The sequence below is a fragment of the Oncorhynchus tshawytscha genome, linkage group LG07, assembly GCF_018296145.1.
Source record: "Oncorhynchus tshawytscha isolate Ot180627B linkage group LG07, Otsh_v2.0, whole genome shotgun sequence".
Lineage (NCBI taxonomy): Eukaryota > Metazoa > Chordata > Actinopteri > Salmoniformes > Salmonidae > Oncorhynchus > Oncorhynchus tshawytscha.
In genome coordinates, this window is record NC_056435.1 from 11,869,592 (window position 1) to 11,890,824 (window position 21,233).

At 42.5% G+C, this 21,233-nt stretch overlaps 1 protein-coding gene across 4 annotated transcripts in view; it reads right to left on the bottom strand.

Annotated features, from left to right (window-relative positions):
* LOC112253980 (glycogen synthase kinase-3 beta) overlaps positions 1–17,783 on the bottom strand; it is a 53,264-nt gene extending 35,481 nt beyond the window's left edge. For 2 of the 4 annotated variants that reach the window (XM_024426151.2, XM_024426149.2), the window contains exon 1: positions 16,840–17,783. In XM_024426151.2, the coding sequence (XP_024281919.1) occupies positions 16,840–16,927 (88 nt within the window). In that variant the 5' untranslated portion in view covers positions 16,928–17,783. The remainder of the gene's footprint in view (positions 1–16,839) is intronic. The other 2 variants (XM_024426150.2, XM_024426153.2) reach the window with 2 other exon arrangements.
* Between the last annotated feature and the right edge of the window lie 3,450 nt (positions 17,784–21,233).

Sequence of the window (21,233 nt, forward strand, 5' to 3'; positions counted from 1 at the left end):
ACTGCCCGCACCTGCTCGCCCATCCAGCATCACTACTCTGGATGGTTCTTACTTAGAATATGTGGACAACTACAAATACCTAGGTGTCTGGTTAGACTGTAAACTCTCCTTCCAGACTCACATTAAGCATCTCCAATCCAAAATTAAATCTAGAATTGGCTTCCTATATTGCAACAAAGCATCCTTCACTCATGCTGCCAAACATACCCTCGTAAAACTGACCATCCTACCGATCCTCGTCTTCGGTGATGTCATCTATAAAATAGCCTCCAACACTCTACTCAACAAACTGGATGCAGTCTATCACAGTGCCATCCGTTTTGTCACCAAAGCCCCATACACTACCCACCATTGCGAACTGTCCGCTCTCGTTGGTTGGCCCTTGCTTCATACTCGTCGCCAAACCCACTGGCTACAGGTTATCTACAAGTCTATGCTAGGTAAAGCCCCGCCTTACCTCAGCTCACTGGTCACCATAGCAGCACCCACTCGTAGCACGTGCTCCAGCAGGTATATCTCACTGGTCACCCCAAAGCCAATTCCTCCTTTGGTCGTCTTTCCTTCCAGTTCTCTGCTGCCAATGACTGGAACGAACTGCAAAAATCTCTGAAGCTGGAGACTCATATCTCCCTCACTAGCTTTAAGCACCAGCTGTCAGAGCAGCTCACATATCACTGCACATAGCCCATCTGTAAACAGCCCATCTATCTACCTCCCCATACAAAATGTATTTATCTTGCTCCTTTGCACCCCAGTAGCTCTACTTGCACATTCATCTTCTGCACATCTACCATTCTAGTGTTTAATTGCTATATTGTAATTACTTCGCCACGATGGCCTATTTATTGCCTTAACTCCCTTATCTTACCTCATTTGCACTCACTGTAGACTTAGACTTCTTGTTTTCTTTTGTTCTACTGTATTATTGACTGTATGTTTTGTTTATTCCATGTGTAACTCTGTGTCGAATTGCTATGCTTTATCTTGGCCAGGTCGCAGTTGCAAATGAGAACTCGTTCTTCACTAGCCTACCTAGTTAAATAAAGGTGAAATAAAGTCAGGGCTAGGATGTGGGTTTTGGAGGGTCAGCCCCACAGAAAGCATGGAAACAATTGACCAGATGTCTGTCGTGTCTTTGGCTATGCCGGATTAAGTGATATGACATGCTATTCTATCAAATACTTTATCCGTAATTAATATTACCTGATTGAGCTAATCATGTAAATGTAATTAACTAGAGAGTCGGTGCACTACAAAATAATATTTATAGAGCTGTTATCTTCCGAATAAACTCTTAAAGACCTAGTAATATTTTACATCAATAGCAGTCAATATTAATCGTCACCTTAATTCAGTCTCATCTGAAAATTGTAAATTCTTGGTTATCTGCACGAACCCTAGCTAACAAGTTGAATCAGCAAAACAAAATTGGGTTTAATTATTTATTTACTAAATACCTAACTAATCACACAGAATTACACATACACATAATTAAATCATAACTTGATTATAAATTACATCATAAAGGAAAACGTCCCTAGCGGGCGGAACAGATATGACAGCTTGTTACACAAAAGAATGGGGCTGGGTTGGAGTGAAAGAGCGGGAAGACCGAGGAACAAAGGGCGAAGCTGTGCTATAGTAAATACAGAATCTTGTGCATTCTAAATTACTGCCCATTTGGAAAAGGAAAATGCAATAAATATTTACTCTGAGCTGCGCTTCAGTAGGTTGGTGGTAGATGGAAGGACGTGTTGCCCAACCGAGTCCTTTGTAGAATGTCTCTGCTGGTAAATTGGATACATTGAGTAACGTCATTATGTGGTAGACGGGAAACTGTCTGTTCCTTCCTAACCTGCGTTTGCAGCTGCTGTTGCTAACTCAACGGCTAGGCGGTATCACTTCTGTAGTGAATAAGAGTTCAAAGTTCATACCATTCGCAACCAAAGCTCACGCTGATGTTGGCTTCGTTCTGTAGTTATTATCTGAACCATTCTGACATCGGACCGTCGTCCTCACATCCTCGGAACAGGAGGTTATATTGTCATCAAGGCTTTATATAGGAAGGGAGAGGAGGGCGTGTTTGAAAAGTTTTATAGCCCATGTCCCTTCACAGGAGCCACTGATTGAGCAGAGCCCTACCTTATGAAAACCCAAATCTCACATTTTAGAAGCTAAAATCACATTTCATCCCATCACATCACGAATAATTTAATATTCAAACATTTAAATTGAACAACAATTCCATGTGAATCCAATAACTCTGATATGTAGACTTTCCACTGTAGAGTTTGTCATCTTATCATTGATGAGAATGTCTCAGATGACAACCAAACTGACATAATATTCATTAACCTCTTGAAACTCTGGGGGCAGTATTTCATTTTTAGATGAAAAACGTTCCCGTTTTAAACGGGATATTTTATCACGACAAGATGCTCGACTATGCATATAATTGACAGCTTTGGATAGAAAACACTGACGTTTCCAAAACTGAAAAGATATTGTCTGTGAGTGCAACAGAACTGATGTTACAGGCGAAACCCAGATAAAAATCCAATCAGGAAGTGCCCCATTTTTTGAAAGCGCTGCATGCCAATGACTCCTTATATGGCTGTGAATGGGCTACGAATGAGCTTACGCTTTCTACGTATTCCCCAAGGTGTCTACAGCATTGTGACGTCTTTTTACGCATTTATGTTGAAGAATAGCCGTAAGGGACCACATTGAGCAAGTGGTCACATGATGGCTCCCGCAGAAAATCTTGCGTAAAGTACAGAAGTAGCCATTTTTCCAATCGCTTCTTATGAGAAACCAATTGTCCCGGTGGATATATTATCGAATAGATATGTGAAAAACACCTTGAGGATTGATTCTAAACAATGTTTGCCATGTTTCTGTCGATATTATGGAGCTAATTTGGAAAAAAGTTTAGTGTTGTTGTTTTCCGGTCGATTTCTCAGCCAAACGTGAAGAACAAACGGAGCTATTTCGCCTACAAAAATAATATTTTGGGAAAAAAAGGAACATTTGCTATCTAACTTGGGAGTCTGAGTGAAAACATCCAAAGTTCTTCAAAGGTAAATTATTTAATTTGATTGCTTTTCTTATTTTCGTGAAAATGTAGCCTGCTGCTAGCAGGGCATAATGCTATGCTATGATAAACTTACACAAATGATTGTCTAGCGTTGGCTGTAAAGCATATTTTGAAAATCTAAGATGACAGTGTGATTAACAAAAGGCTAAGCTGTGTCTCAATATATTTCATTTGTGATTTTCATGAATAGGAAGATTTTGTAGGGATATTTATGTCCGCTGCGTTATGCTAATTAGTTTGAGGCGATGATTACGTTCCCGGATCCGGGTTTGAGAGTCGCAAGAAGTTTTAAGTACCACCGCATATGTTCCATTGGTCGGATTACCAGAATATAGTTCATTTCCCCCCACCTTCTGATGTTCCCAGAATCTCTGTTAACCAAGGGTTTTGCAAATGTGACATCAGTAGGGTAGAGAGAGGAAAAGGGGGGGGGGAAGGAGGTATTTATGACTGTCATAAACCTACCCCCAGGCCAACTTCATGACAGAGCTCGGTACCATTTCTGATCCAAGGGTTTAGTATTATTGCTCTGTCAACAGGTTTACACCCCTTGTTGTGGGACACCCTTAAGGCTTAGATTGGAAAGGCTTAGTTTAGACTGTCTCAAGTCCAGAGAGAAAAAGTACCTCTTGCTGAACAGACAAAGATAACATAGTATGTCAAGAAAATCCTGTGTAACTTCAGATGAATGTTATCACTGGGTTTAATACTACGAAAATACTAATTTTGATATTGTTATGTCACTGATACACTTTCCATGGAATGCCCAACATGAATTTGACATTTTTCCAGAGTGGAATGGAAAGGTAATGCGAAACCTCTTGGATTGCAGTTCATGTAATGTGTTCCTGGTAGTACCGAGTCCTGAGCACAGATGCCTACATTTTCCTCACACATTCCAGAGCCTGGCTGGTGATGAGCCATTTCCCTTCCCTACAGGGGCCAGAGGATCAGCCCACATCAACAGCTACATCAAAGCCTTTCATTTCCTTCTATACGCTGACTCACACTATCATCATACCATCACACTGGATACCATTATCAACACAGTCAATACACTTCCCAGACGCACATTATCAAATGTACGCAGGGAGGGATGCAAGTAGAGAACCATTCACACAGACTTGCAGGCGGCGCAAACAAGCGGACACAGACGACACATGATGCTCTTAAATTGGAAATGATAGAGATCTGGTTTCAAAGACACAGCTGCCATGTTGTCACTCAGTTCTCGAAAACAAGCGTCGCAATCAAAACGGTCTTCCGCCTAACACAAACACAGGGTGGCGGAGTAAATGATTACATGTAATTTGACTATGAAACAACTAACCAGTTCCGTTACCAGCTAAAATATTGTAATCAGATTACAGACACTTTTGAAAAACTAGATGATTACTTCTTGGATTAAATTCAGAAAGGATGCATTATGGCATCTTTGTTTTCTCAATGACATCAAATTCAGCGTTGAAACAAGGCCCAAGTCAGAGACCACTTTGATCATTTTTGTTTTCTTCAAATGCCTAAAGGAAAGTAATCTAAAAGTAACAGTGATCAGATTACGTTTGACAATTTTGGACAACTGGCAACTAACAGATTACATTAAGAAAGTAACATACCCAACCCTGCATACACAGAGTACTGTCATTGACTGCAGTATAGATTGCATTTTAAGAATCTTTATAATGGCAGGGGATAAAAGCTAAATACTTTTTTTGTTCTTGGCCAGCTGCTTTGGAAACTCCTCAAAGTAGCTAAGCAAGCGAGCCACAAGCTGTTTTAGGTTTGCAGCTGCGTCATGTTGCTGCTAATACCAGTTCTTCAGAACTGGGGCCACGTTCCCAGCAGCCACGTTCAGCAGACAGACAGACGATGCGTTCACACAGACAGAGGAATGCGATTATGATTGGAGCACAGGCCTGCAGGGCCTGAGCAATATAGGGTTAGCCGTTATATTACAAGGGGCTACGTTCTGCACACACTGCAGCATGACAGTGCACTGGGGAGAAGGTGAAGGCCATCGCACACGACAGCTTATCCACAGGGAATGATGTTTCACTTCAATGTAGCGAGGGGATGAATGCAATGAGGGTTTGATTTGCTTGAGGCTTGTGGTTTTGTGTCTTAGCCCAATACTGCCAAAAGCTGGTGTGTGTGTGTGTGTGTGTGTGTGTGTGTGTGTGTGTGTGTGTGTGTGTGTGTGAAAAGAACTGAAACAAGTTAGTGACACTACCGTAGGCGTGGGTGTGTGAGTATTCAACGCTGCCCTCCAGCATGTTTGATTCGGGCCTCTGGATCAAGGGCTGTTCCTTGGAGAGCAGAGTGACAAGGAGGCTGATACCTCTTCAGCACTTTGCTATGTGATGAGTCAGAGCAGAGCCTGTGACAGCACAGGTACATTTCCACCCACCGTGACACACACACGGAGCTAGGCTGTGAACAACCTTTATACAGAGCCACTTTTTTTTTTTTGAAAGAGTATTGCTATTTGCATTCAATTCCCTAAACTTTTCTCAATTTAGCTGTGAGAGATGGGTGGAACCAGCCTTTTTTCTTGCCCTCATTCAGAATGTTGATGAGCAATACTTAAACTATCAACTGACAGAAATTCATAGAGATTATGAATTTCATCTTATTTTTTTATGAGAATGTGTTGGCACATTGGCATTCCTTCTCCAACACAAACCACACCAAGGTGAGTATGTATCCCAACAGTGCTTGGTTTGTAGGTTGCCATAGTGCCACTGCCATGGTGAGTCAGCATGTGATTCCCTCTGATAAGGTGCGGTTTAACACAACGGGGAGGGAAAGAGCACCCGTGCCACTAAGTCTAGTGTTATAAGCAGAGGATGCTTCACTGTTGCTACATACACACTCAGCCCAAAATACTGCCCTGTCGGTGAGGCCAATCCCTTGAAATAAACACAGACATATCCCACACTCTGAGACCAAGAGCTTAACACCTGTAGAATGTAATGCAGTAACTGCTCCCCCCAAAATTCCCAAAACCTTTTCTTTGACATTGTGTAATGTGTATACTCAGATATACTTTGCTTATGGCTACATTAGCCGATGTCAAGACTATCATGTGCACGAGTCAAATATATGTATGCCGGTGCACAACCGCCAATAAGGACCCTGATTCATTTGCAGTTCCTTCACAGCTGGGTTAATTCCAAAGGCCACGGGGAGAAGCTCTGACGCCGGAGCAGCAGTAGCTCAGCAACAGGAAGGAAACAGGACACCAGAGGAGACGCACAAACCCACTGAACTGGTCACAAGGCCCTTGGCATGTTCGTGACAGTCGGGCCGTAGTAAGCCTGCTGAGAACAAACAGCGAATGTAATCCATTCAGAGGGGAGTGAGTCAGAGCTACGGGTGTAAATAATATACGATGACATGAACAAACCATAAAAAGGCTATTTTTGAAAATGTGGTGGACTTTGGTCTTCTCATATGATCCAAGAAGATGAGGACTTTAAACTAACGTTTAGTAGACTCCTAAGTCAATTAGGGTTCTTTATCAGCTGCTTTAACTGCATCACCAAGGCTGCGTTTACACAGGCAGTTCAATTCTGATCATTTTTTCACACTAAATTGGTCCTTTGACCAATCACATCAGGTCTTTTCAAATTAGATATTTATCAGAGTTGACTAATTAGAGAAAAAAATATCAGAAATGTTCTGCCTGAGTAAACGCAGCCCAAGGCATGTCATCGGACCTTCATTACCATGTTAATTGTTCAGTAGGACACACCATAGCAAACAAATTAACATTTGCCTTTCTAATTGGACAGATCCAGGAAGTTCCTCCCGCTTCAGGGAAAGGGGATACCTAGTCAGTTGAACAACTGAAAGCATTCAAGAAAAATGTGTCTTCTGCATTTAATCCAACCCCTCTGAATCAAAGAGGTGAGGGGGGCTTCCTTAAATCGACATCCTCATCATTGGAGCCTGGGGAGCAGTTGTTGTTGGGGGGTTAACTGCCTTGCTCAAGGGCTGATTACAACCAGCGACCTTTCGGATACTGGCCCAACAATCTTAAGCGCTAGGCTACCTGCTGCCAAAATTAAGGTTTACTCCGTTTTCAACTGTTTGGTGCCTACTGAACGTGTCCCTTGTAATTGATGGAGAACACATCTAATTAACAGTCTTTTGATCAATGCCGCCACCTCACCCACCCGCATACCACCCAGTCATTCGTCCAGTCTCACATACTCAGCCTTCACATCCTCTCCCCAGCTGGACATTACATCTGACGCTTTCTTCTCCAGATCCCTATTGCCATTTCCTCCTTGGTCCATGTTTCCATTTCTGCGGTGGCTAGTACACAATAGACTATGTAATACACCACTATGGGGCAAAGCCTTCTCCGAATACAAATGGGGGCTAAAAAGGTCATTATATGGTGAGCTATTTCCCAACATCTTTGTCCAGGTTCTTTAATTTGTACATCAGCAAGCAAGCAAACACCAAGGCCTAGCTCAACATTAACATTGTCCTCTTGTCCGGGACAAGAAAAATATAGATTTAAGTTCTATGAACGGATAACTAAAACATATACATTTCACACACAAAAATCACAATATCAAACAATTACTCCGATCAGAATAATATTCAAATCCTTTTTCATATTAAAAATGCCTACATTTCAAAGTGTAGGCTACAGTCTCATGTCCAAAGCGATGCTGATATGAGCCTTTTAATTACATATAGGTTAAAAGCCAGTCATATTTGACACATAATGAAGGATAATTATCATCGTCTAAATACTTGATTAATATGCCATTGAAACCAGCATTTTTCTCATGTTCCATTGGTTTTCAAAATCAACTTTATTTTATTGTCCAGCAGCCAATAGCAGAATTCTAGTCATATTTGTAACCCATACTAGTTGATGCATCTTTAAAACTCCCCTCTTTCTTAATTTCTAAAGGATATTTTAATCTCTGTCACATTAAATAGATTGTGCGTGCAGTGCGCTTTTGAGACAGTGTTTTCCCCCTTATTGCATTTTGGAGCATTCACACATAGCCTACAGCCATGTGCGCATTGTTGAACTTATAATATGAAGTAATAAATATGTATCAACATTTTAAGCTAAACGGTCTGACCTGCTGCATCAGCCTCATTGGACGCCCTTAATTTCGAGCCCTGTAGGGAATTCTTTTAAAAAGACATAAGTATTTGGTTGTAATTGCAATGTTGCAATATTTTATAGGCTACCAAGGATGGCCAACCTTCCTCCAGGAGAGTCTTAAAAATAAAGAAAAAAAGCCAATAGGCAGAGTGTTGCCTACATTTTTGTCTGATTCTCTATGGTAAAAAAATCTAATGTATTTTATTTTGTAAAGTGGACAAGCGACATGAGATTTTGGACAAGTAAAAAAAAAAATGTCCTAAGACAAGTAGCTAAAAAGTTTGTCATGCCGTGTAAGTAGGGGGATGCAAAAGGTCGGAACTTTTGCAAAAATTTTCCATTGGAAGTTAAGCCCGGGAATTTGGGAAATTTTACTTAAAATTCATCAAAAAAAGTTAGCTTATAACAGTGAACCTTTTTTTGTGGGATACACATAAGGTCATGTGGCATATTTTGGTTAAACTATCCCCAATTCAATAGAATTCTTCCATCACATGTAAAACTGTTTCTCAAGATCTTGCACACTAATGAGATGCTATTGAGCCCACACTACTGCACTGTCTAAGCCAAGGACTACATGCTTTCTGGTAAGTTTTGATTACAATATTGGGTGGGGTGAATATACACTGCTCAAAAAAATAAAGGGAACACTTAAACAACACAATGTAACTCCAAGTCAATCACACTTCTGTGAAATCAAACTGTCCACTTAGGAAGCAACACTGATTGACAAATTTCACATGCGGTTGTGCAAATGGAATAGACAACAGGTGGAAATTATAGGCAATTAGCAAGACACCCCCAATAAAGGAGTGGTTCTGCAGGTGATAACCACAGACCACTTCTCAGTTCCTATGCTTCCTGGCTGATGTTTTGGTCACTTTTGAATGCTGGTGGTGCTTTCACTCTAGTGGTAGCATGAGACGGAGTCTACAACCCACACAAGTGGCTCAGGTAGTGCAGCTCATCCAGGATGGCACCTCAATGCGAGCTGTGGCAAGAAGGTTTGCTGTGTCTGTCAGCGTAGTGTCCAGAGCATGGAGGCGCTACCAGGAGACAGGCCAGTACATCAGGAGATGTGGAGGAGGCCGTAGGAGGGCAGCAACCCAGCAGCAGGACCGCTACCTCTGCCTTTGTGCAAGGAGGAGCAGGAGAAGCACTGCCAGAGCCCTGAAAAATGACCTCCAGCGGGCCACAAATGTGCATGTGTCTGCTCAAGCGGTCAGAAACAGACCCCATGAGGGTGGTATGAGGGCCCAATGTCCACAGGTGGGGGTTGTGCTTACAGCCCAACCCCGTACAGGGCGTTTGGCATTTGGCAGAGAACACCAAGATTGGCAAATTCACCACTGAGCACGTGACAGACGTGACAGTCTGGAGACGCCGTGGAGAACGTTCTGCTGCCTGCAACATCCTCCATCATGACCGGTTTGGCGGTGGGTCAGTCATGGTGTGGGGTGGCATTTCTTTGGGGGGCCGCACAGCCCTCCATGTGCTCGGCAGAGGTAGCCTAACTGCCATTAGGTACCGAGAGGAGATCCTCAGACCCCCTGTGAGACCATATGCTGGTGCGGTTGGCCCTGGGTTACCCAGGCATTGTAGGGAGGTCAAACCGGCACGTGGAGGCCACACACACTACTGAGCCTCATTTTGACTTGTTTTAAGGACATTACATCAAAGTTGGATCAGTCTGTAGTGTGGTTTTCCACTTTAATTTTTAGTGTGACTCCAAATCCAGACCTCCATGGGTTGATACATTTGATTTCCATTGATAATTTGTGTGATTTTGTTGTCAGCACATTCAACTATGTAAAGAAAAAAGTATTTAATAAGAATATTTCATTCATTCAGATCTAGGATGTGTTTTTTTAGTGTTCCCTTTATTTTTTTGAGCAGTGTATTTTATATGACATACATGATTTTTTGTTAACTAGTAAATACTAGCCTACAGCAAAATGTGTTGAAATTATTTCTAACTAAACAATTTCTGCTAGTTAGTTTTTGCTACCATGTGGGTTTTAGCGCGCTTAAACCTGCTAACTGTGGAGTGTTAATTCACCGGTTTCCATACACGTTTCATTTTAAAACATGTATCTTACAAAGGACTTGTTTAATCTAACTGCTTAACTATTTCTGTACATGGAATTGTATTTATTCATTTTTACTCATTTTTTCTCATCTTTACAGGAAAATGCCACAGGCACTATCTGATGTGTGGAGACATTTCACTGCTGCTAATGTAGAAGGAAAAGCTGTGTACATTTGCAAATACTGTGCCAAATCATATGCAAAGAATGCAACAAAGATGCAGAATCTGGCCAAGTGCATAAAGTTCCCTCAGCGCTCACAACAAGCAACCTCTGACAATAGTCCCTCAACTTATATTCGAGGTGAAAATTATGAATCAGACACCTTATCGATAGCAAAAGCTCATGGTCCTCCTGGAATCAGAAGCTTTTTTGATTCAATAGAGGAACGTAGTCAGAGAAATGCTGATGAATGTCTTGCTCGAGCTGTGTATGCAACTGGTTCACCCACATCACCACCATTAGCTGTGCTGCTCATGCATTGAACCTGCTCCTCAAGGACATCATGGCACTGAAAACAATGGATACACTCTACAAGAGAGACAAGGAAATGGTTATGTATGTGAAGGGTAATCAAGTTATAGCAGCAATCTACCTCACCAAGCAAAGTGAGAAGAATAAGAGCACCACACTGAAGCTGCCCAGCAACACCTGTTCCTGGAGGGGAAGGAGTCTCTCCAAGAAATGGCCATATCACAGTCTGCCGATATGGACAACCCCATCAAGAGGATCCTCCAGGATGACGTATTTTGGGAGAGTGGTAAGCAGCCTGAAACCTATAGCAGTAGCCATTGCATGGACTGAGGGAGACAGTGCCACCCTGTCTGATGTTCAGACTCTGCTGGCAGATGGAAGAGAAGAAATCCATACTGCCTAAGTATGCTGGCAAGAGCATCCTGTCTGATGCAGAAATCAACAAGGCCTATGGTGTCATCACTTCCGGGAACACACACACACCAAAGCACGCAATAGGCTGACCAATACAGGGGTCGAAACATTGGTGGCCATCCGGTTAAATTTGAGGCTTTTTGAGCCTGACAACGAGCCATCCTCAACAAGGTTGGAAAGTGACAGTGAAGATGAGGTGGACATTGAGGTCCAGGGAGAAGACATAGAAGCCTGAGAGGAAGACAACCAAAGCTTTAGTTTCTAGACAATAATTTTACCGATGTATGTTGAAAACATTTTTGGTGACTTTAATATTCACATGGAAAAGTCCACAGATCCACTCCGAAAGGCTTTCGGAGCCATCATCGACTCAGTGCATTTTGTCCAACATGTCTCTGGACCTACTCACTGTCACAGTCATACTCTGGACCTAGTTTTGTCCCATGGAAATAATGTTGTGGATCTTAATGTTTTTCCTCATAATCCTGGACTATGGGACGACCATTTTATTACATTTGCAATTGCAACAAACAATCTGCTCAGACCCCAACCAAAGAACATCAAATGTCGTGCTATAAATTAACAGACAACACAAAGATTCATTGATGCCCTTCCAGACTCCCTCTGTCTACCCAAGGACGTCAGAGGACAAAAATCCATTAACCACCTAACTGAGGAACTCAATTTAACATTGTGCAATACCCTAGATGCAGTTGCACCCCTAAAAACTAAAAACATTTCTCATAAGAAACTAGCTCCCTCGTATACAGAAAATACCCGAGCTCTGAAGCAAGCTTCCAAAAAATTGGAACGGAAATGGCACCACACCAAACTGGAAGTCTTCTGACTAGCTTGGAAAGACAGTACCATGCAGTATCGAAGAGCCCTTACTGCTGCTTGATCATCCTATTTTTCCAACTTATTTGAGGAAAATAAGAACAATCCGAAATTTATTTTTGATACTGTCGCAAAGCTAACTAAAAAGCAGCATTCCCCAAGAGATGATGGCTTTCACTTCAGCAATAATAAATTCATGAACTTCTTTGAGGAAAAGATCGTGATTATTAGAAAGCAAATTACGGTCTCCTCCTTAAATCTGCGTATTCCTTCAAAACTCAGTTGTCCTGAGTCCGCACAACTCTGCTAGGACCTAGGATCAAGAGAGACACTCAAGTGTTTTAGTACTATATCTCTTGATACAATGATGAAAATAATCATGGCCTCTAAACCTTCAAGCTGCATACTGGACCCTATTCCAACTAAACTACTGAAAGAGCTGCTTCCTGTGCTTGGCCCTACTATGTTGAACATAATAAACGGCTCTCTATCCACCGGATGTGTACCAAACTCACTAAAAGTGGCAGTAATAAAGCCTCTCTTGAAAAAGCCAAACCTTGACCCAGAAAATATAAAAACTATCGGCCTATATCGAATCTTCCATTCCTCTCAAACATTTTAGAAAAGGCTGTTGCGCAGCAACTCACTGCCTTCCTGAAGACAAACAATGTATACGAAATGCTTCAGTCTGGTTTTAGACCCCATCATAGCACTGAGACTGCACTTGTGAAGGTGGTAAATGACCTTTTAATGGCATCAGACCGAGGCTTTGGATCTGTCCTCGTGCTCCTAGACCATAGTGCTGCTTTTGATACCATCGATCACCACATTCTTTTGGAGAGAATGGAAACACAAATTGGTCTACACGGACAAGTTCTGGCCTGGTTTAGATCTTATCTGTCGGAAAGATATCAGTTGGTCTCTGTGAATAGTTTGTCCTCTGACAAATCAACTGTAAATTTCGGTGTTCCTCAAGGTTCCGTTTTAGGACCACTATTGTTTTCACTATATATTTTACCTCTTGGGGATGTCATTTGAAAACAATGTTAACTTTCACTGCTATGCAGATGACACACAGCTGTACATTTCAATGAAACATGGTGAAGCCCCAAAATTGCCCTCGCTAGAAGCATGTGTTTCAGACATAAGGAAGTGGATGGCTGCAAACTTTTTACTTTTAAACTCGGACAAAACAGAGATGCTTGTTGTAGGTCCCAAGAAACAAAGAGATCTTCTGTTGAATCTGACAATTAATCTTAATGGTTGTACAGTCGTCTCAAATAAAACTGTGAAGGACCTCGCCGTTACTCTGGACCCTGATCTCGCTTTTGAAGAACATATCAAGACCATTTCAAGGACAGTTTTTTTCCATCTACATAACATTGCAAAAATCAGAAACTTTCTGTCCAAAAATGCAGAAAAATGTATCCATGCTTTTGTTACTTCTAGGTTAGACTACTGCAATGCTCTACTTTCCAGCTACCCGGATAAAGCACTAAATATTCTTCAGTTAGTGCTAAATACGGCAGCTAGAATCCTGACTAGAAGCAAAAAATTGATCATATTACTCCAGTGCTAGCCTCCCTACACTGGCTTCCTGTCAAGGCAAGGGCTGATTTCAAGGTTTTACTGCTAACCTACAAAGCATTACATGGGCTTGCTCCTACCTATCTCTCTGAGTTGGTCCTGCCGTACATACCTACACGTACGCTACGGCCACAAGACGCTGGCCTAATTGTGCCGCGAATTTCTAAGCAAACAGCTGGAGGCAGGGCTTTCTCCTTTAGAGCTCCATTTTTATGGAATGGTCTGCCTACCCATGTGAGAGACACAAACTCGTTCTCAACCTTTAAGTCTTTACTGAAGACCCATCTCTTCAGTGAGTCATATGATTGAGTGTAGTCTGGCCCAGGAGTGTGAAGGTGAACGGAAAGGCTCTGGAGCAACGAACCGCCATTGTTGTCTCTGACTGGCCGGTTCCTCTCTTTCCACTGGGATTCTCTGCCTCTAACCCTATTACAGGGGCTGAGTCACTGGCTTATTGGTGCTCTTTCTTGCCGTCACTAGGAGGGGTGCGTCATTTGAGTGAGTTGAGTCACTGATGTGATCTTCCTGTCTGGAGTGGCGCCCCCCCTTGGGTTGTGCCGTGGCGGAGATCTTTGTGGGCTATACTCGGACTTGAACCAGGATGGTAGGTTGGTGGTTGAAGATATCCCTCTAGTGGTGTGGGGGCTGTGCTTTGGCAAAGTGGGTGGGGTTATATCCTTCCTGTTTGGCACGGTCCGGGGGTATCATCGGATGGGGCCACAGTGTCTCCTGACCCCTCCTGTCTCAGCCTCCAGTATTTATGCTGCAGTAGTTCATGTGTCAGGGGGCTAGGGTCAGTTTGTCATATCTAGAGTACTTCTCCGGTGTACTGTGTGAATTTAAGTATGCTCTCTGAGGACCTGAGCCCTAGGACCATGCCTCAGGACTACCTGGCATGATGACTCCTTGCTGTCCCAAGTCCACCTGACCGTGCTGCTGCTCCAGTTTCAACTGTTCTGCCTGTGATTATTATTATTTGACCATGTTGGTCATTTATGAACATTTGAACATCTTAGCCATGTTCTGTTATAATCTCCACCCGGCACAGCCAGAAGAGGACTGGCCACCCCACATAGCCTGGTTCCTCTCTAGGTTTCTTCCTAGGTTTTGGCCTTTCTAGGGAGTTTTTCCTAGCCACCGTGCTTCTACACCTGCATTGCTTGCTGTTTGGGGTTTTAGGCTGGGTTTCTGTGTAGCACTTTGAGATATCAGCTGATGTACGAAGGGCTATATAAATACATTTGATTTGGGAATCATTCAATATTCCCTTTATTTTGTTGTTCAGTGAAATCATCCCATGTGACGAGTCAACTCATTTAATTACAGTTCAATTCATAACTAAATTGCTTTTTTATTAATAATTTGCAATTATGTCTACTTATGATAAGGTAAAAGGTTTATGTTTCTAAAGCCAATGCAAAAGGTATCTACATTTAAATGGTATTCATATTAATTTGCATATATTAATTAATTCCCATATATTTTCATTAATTCCCATGGAAAGTTTCCACTTCTGAATATGCCCCAAAATGTGCAACCCTACATGTAAGTCTACACTGATGTGTGAGAAAAGAGCATAGCCCACTGTTATCTTATGTACATAAACAGGACGACTCTCCAATGATGGGAACTTGGTTTTGGTCTATTTATAATGTTATTTGCTCTCCAAGGGTTGACCAGGCTTCTCAGTAGACAGACATTTTAAAAAGCACTAGGTCAGGAGGACTGACTGTGTGGAGTCATATGACCAACCATAGATACCTTCAGAGACATAGGCAGACACAAGATGCTGCGAACCAATCAGAAAGTCCCGGTGCTACCCCCATTGCCTGGGGTTTGCTGATGCTGCACGGCAGAGCAGAGGCCAGCAGCACTCCATCCACTGAGCAACTTGCCAATTATTGAGCTGAACAAAGTGCTAATGAGCTGTGTGACCTGGCTGGCTGTGTGTGAAGCTCTGATAGTAGTAGTAGTCAGAACTAGCCTCATTTGCCAGATGTTGAAGCTTTACTAGAATTAGACCCATGAAGCCAAAGCATCCAGTACAGAGAGAATTTAGATGAATATGAATGAATTTAGTCAAAGGCTGATGCTCCTATGTGACAGTTATTCTTTTGATGAACCAAGCAATCGTATGTTGGCATTAGATTTGAGTATAATGACATGGAGCTACAATGGAATCCTATGGAAAAGTTAAGGAACGTTTTAGGTTTTTAATTCCACTTTCACAAACTCTTTGTCAAAGACCAATGGTCAGATACTGTGGGTCCCACCTGACTCTCTTTGTCAAAGACCAATGGTCAGATACTGTGGGTCCCACCTGACTCTCTTTGTCAAAGACCAATGGTCAGATACTGTGGGTCCCACCTGACCCAACAGAATAGCAAAACCAACCTGCAGTACATACTGTAGGCTCTCCAATCCAGTGGACAGTCACCTCTAAGTCCACTGGTCTGGATTAATTCTGAAGCCCCGAGGCTTCATCTGACCAGCCATGTTTAACATATTCCTGCTCGATACCCGAGAGTGCTCCATCAACACTACCCCTGGTCTGTCTGACTGCCTGCCTCAGAGCTGCAGGGTGGGGAATGAGAGGAGCGGACATGACAGTGTACCTCTAGGCATGCCCTATCAGCTCTTTCACCAATCCATTGTTTCAGTACTCCCAAAAATCAAGGGGTCAATCTCTAGAGTCTAGACTAGAGGGATGGCTCAAATGCAGTGATCACTCCTGCCAGAGACATTTTGACTAGTTTACACATGGAGCACTACAAGCAAAGATACTTTTGCATTTAGGCTATTTTATGGTCGATAATAATATCATCAGTGATCATTTGGAAAGCTCCAATGGTATCTTACCATCCATTTACATTTTGTATGATCACGTTTCTCAATAATCCCAGACATATGCTAATAACATCATGTAAAATACCAGACGGTGGCTCAAAGCGCACTAGTTGAGTCTAGGTAACAACGGTTAACTAAGCAAACGCATTGGACAGTGAATGGGAGAGTAACGTTACTGTCTGGAAATATGGGGTTATTCTATGTATGGACCCATATGGCATTTCAGTATTGACTGTGAATTAGGCTAGGCCTAGTCCACTCCAAGAGAAAAATATTTGCCCTTGTATCATAACAGCAGTAGCAGAGTATTATGACAAAAAAAAGCACAGAGAAAACGTTAGCTCTATGGTCATACTTACTGCTGACTTTCATACTGCCAAATGCTGAAGGCTGCGGCACCGCTTTGCAGCTCTCTGCGAAGGAGGTGGTTCTGGGCCGACCCGACATATTCCAATCCAAGTTATCCCTGCTTCGTCTTCAGTCGAATCGTACTTTTTCCAGTTCTATTAGTCTTCGACTGTCCTCTGTAGAATGCGTTGTTTTTTATTTTTTTAAATGTAAAAGAAAATTGGTAGCCAATTCCACGATAGAGGTCTGCTTCTTCTTATATCGTTCTAACACGAGCTAGCCAGCCAGCTAGCTAGCGAACTAATTTCGAACCCGTCAGCTGTGTCTGTTCTCGAGCTGTCGTCCAGCCACATTCAGCAATAATCTGTCATCCCTTTTATTTTGTATGTTCCTTTCACTTACCTAGGCTAACGTTATAAAGGCATTCTAGAAAATAACGGCCTGAGCCAGGTGTCTCATAAAATTGGGCCTCTCAAAGTTGCCAGTCCATTAAAAAAACAACGCGGTAAAGAGGAATAGACTACATACAATGGCATGAACGACAAGTCTGCTTACGTTGAATGATTCTCAAAATAAAACAATATCAGGTCCAATCGCTAATCTTCATATTCTTATATTGACACTAAAGGATCCGACAGCACCAGCCATGGCGGCTCCCAGTGTCAGACCGACCAACATTCAAATCGGACACAAATGAACAAAATTCCCGATTTCAGGCCGAAAGAAACGCACCGACGTTTCTTTGAGAACTTCGCCCCCATAAACACAGAAGCAATTGTCGATAGTCCTTGCTGGCTGACGACGACGTGAAATACTATTCCAAATGTATTTTTTTGTTGAAAACAGTCATGCTACCGCTCCACTAAATGTGAAATTCTCTTTTGATTCCTTCTTTCTCTGTCTGCTAGTTCTCTTTGTCAGACTACGACCAAAACAACGCAAATTACTTAAACTATTGAGTGGGTGAACCTCTTTCACGATCTCCACTAGATAGCCCAGCTACAGAATCAAAGTGCCTATGTTGTAAAGGCTCATGATAATAAAACATGTATTTTTTGTCTTAATTTAAGGCCATGGTTAGGCATACGGTTATCAACGGGGTTAGGATTAAAAACACATTTTAAGAAAATACATTTTAGAAATGGGAGGGGTGTATGACTTTGTGGCTGTGGTAACTAGGGACAAACCGCTACGGCCTCTACGCAAATCTAAAACTACGGGAATATCGAATTGTGCACGCTCAGGCAGACGCGAGGAGGTTACGTCGACCAATCCAAAGCGAATCCATACGAAATGTGTGTAGAGACCTCAAGCCCAATGAGCGCGTTTATGTCTTTAGTCTACTGCCGCTATTGTCAAGAAAAATAAAAGGTACTTCGACATAACGACATAATGGTGCAGTAACGTGTATTCATGGATGCCAAGGAAAGCCAGGCGTAGCAAAATATTTGACAAATAAAACAACTGAAACATTCTCTTTCGTCTCTCTCTCTCTCTTCAATAATTTTCCATCAATTCGCAAGTGTCTTGATTCTCACAGGAGAAAGCATCCAAGCGAGCGAAACAGCGCCACTCTGTTTCAGTATGTGAAGCCTACGGAAAATATTCAGACCCCTTGACTTTTTCCACATTTTGTTACCTTACAGTTCTACGATTGATTAAATCGTTTTTTCCCTCATCAATCTACACACAATAACCAATAAAGACAAAGCAAAAGTATTTTTTTTGAACATTTTTGCTAATTTATTACAAATAAAAAAGTGAAATATCACATTTACATAAGTATTCAGACCTTTTACACAGTACTTTGTTGTAGCTCCTTTGGCAGCGATCACAGCATTGAGTCTTGTGTATGACGCTACATTCTTCTCAGCAGATCCTCTCAAGCTCTGTCAGATTGGATGGAGAGATGTTTGATCTGGTTCAAGTCCAGGCTCTGGCTGGACCACTCAAGGACATTCAGAGACTTGTCCCGAAGCCACTCCTGCATTATCTTGCCTGTGTGCTTAGGGTCATTATCCTGTTGGAAGGTGGACCTTCGCCCCAGTTTGAGGTCCTGAGCACTCTGGAGCAGGTTTTCATCAAGGATCTCACTGTACTTTGCTCCGTTCATCTTTGCCTCAATCCTGACTAGTCTCCCATTCCCTGCCGCTGAAAAACATCCTCACAGCATGATGCTGCCACCACCATGCTTCACCGTAGGGATGGTGCCAGGTTTCCTCCAGACGTGACGCTTGGAATTCAGGCCAAAGAGTTCAATCTTGGTTTCATCAGACCAGAGAATCTTGTTTCTCATGGTCTGAGAGTCTTCAGGGGCTTTTTGGCTAACTCCAAAAGGCCTGTCATGTGCCTTTTATTGAGGAGTGGCTTACATCTAGCCACTCTACCATAAAGGCCTGATTGGTGGAGTGCTGCAGAGATGGTTGTCCTTCTGGAAGGTTCTCCCATCTCCACAGATGAAATCTAGAGCTCTGTCAGAGTGACCATTGAGTTCTTGGTCACCTCCCTGACCAAGGCTCTTCTCCCCAGATTGCTCAGTTTGGCCAAGCGACCAGCTCTAGGAAGAGTCTTGATGGTTCCAAACTTCTTCCATTTAAGAATGATGGAGTCCACTGTGTTCTTGGGGACCTTCAATGCTGCAGAATTTTTTGGGTACCCTTTGCCAGATCTGTGCCTTGACACAATCCATTCTCTGAGCTCTAAGGACAATTCCTTCAACCTCATGGCTTGGTTATTGCTCTGACATGCACTGTCAACTTTGGGTCTTTATATAGACAGGTGTGTGCCTTTCAAAATCATGTCCAATCACTTGAATTTACCACAGGTAGACTCCAATCAAGTTGTCGAAACATCTCACGGTATTATGTTTTAGGGAAGACCCAGATGCAGACAGTGTTGAAGAAACATCAGTTTATTTCTAGAACAGGGGGCAGGCAAAACGACAGGTCAAGGGCAGGAAGAGGTCAGTAATCCAGATCAGAGTCCAAAAGGTACAGAACGGCAGGCAGTCTCAGCGTCAGGGCAGGCACATGTCAATAACCCAGTGTGGTAGGACAAGGTACAGGACGACAGGCAGGCTTAGGGTCAGGGCAGGCAGAAAACAAGAACTAGAAACAGATAGAGGCAAAGGGGAAAACGCTGGTAGGCTTGCCGAAGAAAACAAACTGGCAACAAACAAACAGAGAACACAGGTGATAATGAGGGGAGATGGTAGACACCTGGTGGGGGGTGGAGACAAGCACAAAAACAGGTGAAACAGATCAGGATGTGACACAAGGATGATCAATGGAAACAGGATGTACCTGAGCTCAATTTCGAGTCTCAAAGCAAAGGGTCTGAATACTTATGTAAATAAGGTATTTCTGTTTTTTGTATTAATACATTTGCAAACATTTCTAAAAACAAATTTTTATGTTGTCATTATGGGGTATTGTGTGTAGATTGCTGAGGATTTTTTAGAATAAGGCTGGAACGTAACAAAATGTGGAAAAAGTCATGGGGTCTGAATACTTTCCGAAGGCACTGTATCTGATGCTGTCTGGACCAAAAGAGTATGTTGCCGCCATAGCATCTGATTGATTGATGCCAGCAAGCATTTGGCCTCCCTTGATAAAATAATTAGCCAATCAGCGTTGAGCTGAGCTCAACTGTGGTTTGTCCTGGTGCAAAACGCCCAACAAGGGAGGCCAGTTTGGATTTTACTTTACAATATGTAGCCTACATGTAGCCTAGTTAACTAGTTAGCTAATTTAGCAGGTTCATTGTTGCCCATTCGAGAAAGTTAGGCTAGCAAGCATTTTAGCTAGGTAGCCTATGACAAAAAAAATAAAAGTGTACTTACTGTATAACAGAGCCATAGACCGTTTTGCCAACATGAAAGAGGAGGGTTGAATTGTCGTTCAACTAGTCTATAAGTAGGGTGTTTTTACTTGCTCGCACACACACAGAAAGAAATCAGTGCCATGGACAGCCACATGATATTTAGCTAAATTGATTGGACCTGTCATTCAGGGCAGAGCCCCATCTATTTAGAAATAAACAATAAAGTAAAAAACGTGTCATTAATATGTTTCACATATCACATATGTAAAACAACCCCCTCTTTTTTTTGCTTTCTTGAGTAAGGCAGCTCCAAAATGTAGGTGTTTCAGCCTAGCTCAGTGCTTTCTGTGGTAGTGGGGCAGCCAGCGGAAAATACAGAATGTAGGGGTTGATAATGTTCTCTAGATGCGCCGTGATTGGCTCAGTGTTCTGTCACTCATGGGGACACTACGTCACAGCAAGACCCTTGGTTGCTGCCATAGACTTACATTAGAAGTGCCCATCGAAGAATACTCAAGGTCATTGGCCACAGATAAAATGATGTCAAATCGTGTTATATCTACCATAGCTTTGATTGGACTGA